Source organism: Erithacus rubecula, assembly GCF_903797595.1.
Source record: "Erithacus rubecula genome assembly, chromosome: 3".
NCBI lineage: Eukaryota > Metazoa > Chordata > Aves > Passeriformes > Muscicapidae > Erithacus > Erithacus rubecula.
The window spans coordinates 54,128,374-54,134,087 of NC_136689.1; the positions used below are offsets into that span (position 1 = coordinate 54,128,374).

The 5,714-nt window shown below is 37.9% G+C and overlaps 1 protein-coding gene across 2 annotated transcripts; it reads right to left on the reverse strand.

Annotated features, from left to right (window-relative positions):
- Positions 1 to 294: 294 nt before the first annotated feature.
- On the reverse strand, positions 295 to 3,771 carry NEUROD6 (neuronal differentiation 6). 2 transcript variants are annotated; one of them, XM_079302876.1, is made up of 2 exons: positions 3,593 to 3,771; positions 295 to 2,192 (listed from the first exon to the last, which is right to left on the reverse strand). In XM_079302876.1, exon 2 carries the CDS (start codon positions 2,169 to 2,171, stop codon positions 1,158 to 1,160), a length of 1,014 nt encoding a protein of 337 aa, XP_079159002.1. In that variant the 5' UTR covers positions 2,172 to 2,192; positions 3,593 to 3,771; the 3' UTR covers positions 295 to 1,157. The 2 variants fall into 2 exon arrangements, with proteins under 2 accessions (XP_079159002.1, XP_079159001.1); XM_079302875.1 differs by having other exon boundaries at positions 295 to 3,237.
- Positions 3,772 to 5,714: the final 1,943 nt, after the last annotated feature.

The following is a 5,714-nucleotide window of genomic DNA, read 5'->3' on the forward strand; positions in this document are numbered from 1 at the left end:
GCTCAGGGCCCTTCCCTATATGAAATTTGGCATTTTGTTGAGATATAAAGTTACTTTCTTCCCATAACCTGTGTTTCATTTAGCACACAGCTGTTTTGAATCTGCTGCATCACTAATACATCCTTCTGAAAAATAGCACGAGATTCATCCTGATAATTCTTGACTTCCAACCCCAGACTTGAGCATTATGATTTCCTGGGAAGAAAGGTGTGTAGGCAAGACCAAAGGGAGCTGTATACTGTGAAATAATAAGTATCAGACAAAATACAGTATCACAGCTAATAGATGTATTTTAAAAGTGGAAACATCTATCTTTAATTGCATTTTAAGTACGTAGTGAGAAACCACAGTTATACATTTTTATAACAAACCTTTACATCTGAAGCCATAATAATACAAATAAAAAGTGCTGATAATATATGGTCAAAATAACTGAGGCAAAATTTTGACAACATCTTCTAAATATGTTCATATGGCCCCTGTCAGCAACACTCTAAAGTCAGGCTGAATAATGTCAATGACAATTGCTGTTTTTCTTTAGTTTACCGAAAACCAACAACCCAAAACCAATTTTGTTTTATTGTTTGCCTTTTTTTTTTTTTTTTTTTTTTTTTTTTTGCATAGCTTTCAATATTGCTGCCCTCTCACCTCTGCATATTGCCAGCCCATCTCAGTTCTGGATAATTACTTTAAAGTTCTTAATATTTTAAATCCAGTTCTCCTTGAATACATAATATATATTTTCTACCAATTATAAATACATAATTTTTATTAATCTGATTTCAATAACATGCATTTGTATAATTACTATACAATCAAAATAGACATTGACTTTACACAGTGTGTACTCTTTTATTTCAGTAATATTGTTCAGACACACTGCTCAACAAATCAAACAAATAGGGAAATAAAAAGTTAAAAAGGAGGGAGAAAACCTCTGGGAGGAAACATATTCTCACAGTGATTACAGACAAAAAAAATACTTATAATAAAAAGGGTTTATTAATACATAGAAAATCCTCACAATAGTTGAAACACGCTTTAGGAACTAGTAAACATTTTAAATAGAATTGTGCCAATTACGCAGTGCCCAAGCATCTGCTTGCTCTTAATTAGATGGGGAGGTGAATGACCACTGTTTATTTTCATTTTCCTCATTAATTATGAAAAACTGCATTCAATTCATCTTGCATGGTGAGAGACTGGCTGCGCAGATGTAAGTCGTAAGGGAAGTGGCTCTCTGTAGGCAACCTGAACATCGAGCTCTGCCCAAGGGGACCCCTGGGTGGCACTGCACAGTAATGCATGCCGTAATTGTAATTTTTGCCATAGTCCAAGCTTTCCTCTTGCTTCAGGGAAAATATCCCATTATAGTTAATTGGGGGAGGACTTAAGGGACCTTCAAACTGTGGGCTGGCGCACTCGGGGGAAGTGCTTTCATAGAAGGACTCGTAAGCGCTGCAGTAATTGTATGGTTTCATGGACTTGGAGTTGTCAAGAGTCCCATGCCCTGGGGGGGTGCCAAGCTCAGGGCTGTGGTAGGGAGGATAGAAGGTGGAGTAGGGTGTGCGGGTATGATGGGCACCTTCAGCCGCCTGGCCCATTAGGAAACTTCTGGCATTCAGCTGCAGGCATCCTGCCACCAAGTTTGTAGTCGGCTGGGACAGACCCTTGCACAAGTTTTGGACAAAGGTGAGCAGGTCAGGTCTCTTCCCAATTCGCAGGATTTCAGAAAGAGCCCAAATATAGTTCTTGGCTAGTCTTAAAGTTTCTATTTTGGACAGTTTTTGTGTTTTAGAATAACAAGGGACGACTTTCCTTAAATTGTCCAGAGCATCGTTAAGGCCGTGCATACGGTTCCTCTCTCTAGCATTGGCTTCTTGACGCCTGAATTTAATCCTTTCCATCCTTATCTTGCTCGTCTTTTTTTTCCTAAGGCCCCTTCTCCTTGGCAAGCCATTTTCATCCTCCTCTTCTCTCTCTTCCTCCTCCTCTTCTTTTTCGGTGTCTTCTCCAGGAGATCTTTTAATATTCTTTCCTCGGAGGATGATCTGCTTTGAAAAGCTTTCTGGGTTCTTCATTTGCTTTTGGTCATCACTTTCTCTGGGAAACTTTCTACACATCTGGGATTCTGGCATTACAACAGACTCATCAAATGGTAGTGTTAACATGGTTCTATAATCTTAAGTTACCTGAAAGAATGCCAGCACAATGTTTAAATATTTCCATTTTTAAAGTTTTCCGACTCACACAGACAGCCTCATGCACCTTATTTGTGTCTGTGTGTAAGCTCTCTGTATGAGAGTGTGTGTGTGTGCATAAATGCTCAATCTATATTTTTTAATAAAATGGCAGTTATAAATGCCCACTTTTTAAAAAATAATAGCTGGTGAGAATTCTAAAACCACTTGAAACATTTGATTCTGCAACTAAAAAGCCACATTTCTCACATATAAATATGAGGTAAATTTTAATTTACAATTAAGTCCCTGTTCATTTATTTTATTTTTAAACAAAACCCTCAAGCTCTCTCCATCATTGAATTCAAAGAAATGCAAAACGTGACAAAGCAATACAGAAATTTCATTAATCCAAAATCCCCTGGGTGGAAAAATGGGGAGAGGGAGCGCAGTTTTAAAATTGAAAAAGTGCCATATCTCTGTTACCTGATGGTAAATATTTTAAAAACACTTTTTGACTTATGCTTCAAAATTGTGGGTTTTTCTCCTCCACATTTCTTCATTTACGTATCAAGATATTAAACTTTAGGAAGTTACAGTGGCTGAGAAGAAAAAAAAATGGAATATACCCCCCAAATCACTCAGCTAGTAAGATGATTCAAAACAAAGCATTTTTCCTACTTATTTGTATTAAAATCACATAAAACTTATTTCATATTAAGACAAAAATCAGAACTATTTAACCCTAAACGTATTCAGATTAGAGTTAGGAAATAAAATCCCCCTACCTTTATTTCCCCCCCCCCCTTTTCAAGCAAAAATTCTATTTGATATTATCTGCTTAGTTAGAATCAACTTATTTGCTTTTTTCCTTGTTCTTTTCTCCTTTTTTTTTTCTTTCCCATCAATGGGGAGGGGGGAGGGAGGTGAAAAATTCCCTGCACGCTATAGCAGTGTTTATGTTCTGCGAGGCTCAGATGTCTTCCTCCAGCTCTTAGCTGACAGGAGCGGTCTGTAGATTCTGACTGTAATCCTGCACGTGTGCTCAGAATCCAGCCTGGAAAGGAAAAATAATTTCCTTTTCCCAATTACTTTGCTTTTGTTTGCAGTTTGGGAGCAGCAAAAGCTTGTATCCCATGGACTTCTAAGAGACAAGCAAAGTAAATGCAGGGACTTTTAAACACAACAAAATTAAACAAAAACCCCATTTAAAGACTAACTCTATCAGTATTGTCTACACAGTGCAGTATTACATAAAAGCAATGAAAGTTTGTAATTGCATCAGAAGAATAAAATCTTAGGAGTTATTAGACAGCAAATAGCATACACAAAATACAAGACAATGATACTGTATCTTTAAACACTTGCATGCACACCCAACACCAATTGAAATATATCTTTATTTGTATTACCTTAGCTTTTTATTTCATTCAACAATCAGTTTTCATTTTTTGCCTTCCAAATCTTTTCAGTCTGAATGTCGCATCGTCTGCTGGAGTCTAGATCTCTGTATATCTGCACTATCTCATTGATCTCTAAAAAGTGACATTGATGCCAACTGCCAGAGCTGGTACCCATGCCATCTGCTAGTGACGTCACGGGGCAGAGAAAACCACGTGAGCCTTTCTCCTGGGACCTTCATTCTGCACTGATCATCTGGCATCCCTCTAAGTGGGTACCAGCATTCATGTATCAACACAGAAGGTTAGACCGATAGAGAAAAAAAAAAAAACAGAAAAGAAAAAAATTCTGCACCAGCATTTCATAGACAGTAGGTGCATTTCCACTGTAGTTGCTTCTTTTTAGCAGTCTAGCTGCATGGATAGACATGCCAGCATTTGGTGCTATCCCTGCCTACAGGTACAGCTGCCCTCTGGTTGTTAATATGGCATTGTTTATATGAGAAATGCTGTCTTGTGTTGATCTGAGTCCCTCCACTGCACCTGGTACCCAGGGACAAAAAAGAAAAGGCAAGGAAAGGAAGGCAGTAATGGGGAAGTAATGCTGCAATGCATAGCACGGACACAAAAAGTAGTTTTTGTGTGGTGCTGCTGGGTGTGATTTTTGGGGTGTGGGGGTTTTTTGAGCGCAGCTTCTTGCCCCAGAGCACAGAATAATAGGAGCAAACCTCATGCCATCTGTAAGAAATCCTTCCTTTGCATCCCTTCGTGGTTTTTGATGTGGCAAAATAAAAGAGGCATTTATAGAAAACTGGGCATACAGCATGAAGGTTTAACAAATGATGCCTTTTTTCCTGAAGCACGTGGGGAGGCTCGCTGACCTGCTCTGGCATGCTCCTATGTGACTGGAGTGCACCTGCTCAAAAGTGCAACTTACGATTCTCAAAGGGTTTGGCCCCTGACATATTTCCCTAGCCTGTCTGACCTTTTAGTGAATGTTTCCCCAATATCTCTTTAAAAACTGAGTTTTCCCTTTGGAAACCTCCTAAAAATCACCCCCTGCTCTTCTGTTTTCATACCTAGCTTCTCCTTTCCTCGTGCCCTTGTTTCTCCTGTCAGCTGCCTCTCCTGTGCTCCCTGCTCTTCCTCCTTTAACCCTTTTGTCTCTTTCTGCTGGCAAAACACTGTTAAATGAAGCTGACAAAGACTCTTAGCTCAGCCTTGCCATGGAGCTTATGACAAACTCCACCTTCATGTGTTTGGGGTTTGTGTTTTTTTTAATTTAAGGAGTGGCATGTCATGGATAGACGATATTAAGAGAGTTACAGGGGGAATGATGTGTCACCTCAGAAACACTCTTTTTTAAAATTTGGTTTCATTATTATTGTGTATCACTGATTTTTTGTAACTAAATAATCTCTATATTAAAATAATGAGTGACTGAGTATGCTTTTAGTATTAAAATAATCCCTGGCAGAGCTGCTATTGTTACGGGTCTGTGTCAGCGTTTCCATTATAAATCCTGGTTTTGAAGGAGTTATAATTCATCTGCTTTAATTCACATTGGTCCAAACCTTGGCATTAATGTTCTCAGCCCTCATCCAATTATTTTTTCTTTCACAAAGTTTCATTTAAATATGCTGGGGCATTTTTTTGGATTAGAGACAGGAACAAAAAATACAACTGCAGTACAGAACAACATGTGTGTGGGAAGATCATGTTTTATACATCTATATGTATGTGCTCAATGATTTTACAGCCCTTCATTAAAAAAACCTCACCCCAAACCTTGATGTTTCTTTTGGTTTTTGTTTTGTTTTAAAGAAGTAAGGCATACAGGTCACTCATTCTTGATAAAATGCAGGCATTTCTTTTAGTTTTTGTTTATTAAGGAAAATTTATCTGAAGTGATAAAGATGTTAAAACTTAAGCAGAAACTGTTCAAAAAGAGCAAGCGCTGTACTATTCATAGCATTCGGTTCATTTTTACTGCAAATATTGCAATCTGTGTAACAAAGGAGAGGCTAGAATCCCATTATCCTCAATAGCAATTTATGTATTAAGATTTATATTGTTAAAGGTTCTAGGGGTTGTCAACCTTTTCAAGGATTTTGTATTTTCAAAGTATTAAAAA

Excerpts from the sequence above, each read along its gene's own strand:
- NEUROD6 (XM_079302876.1), bottom strand. The coding sequence starts at position 2,171 with ATGTTAACACTACCATTTGATGAGTCTGTTGTAATGCCAGAATCCCAG.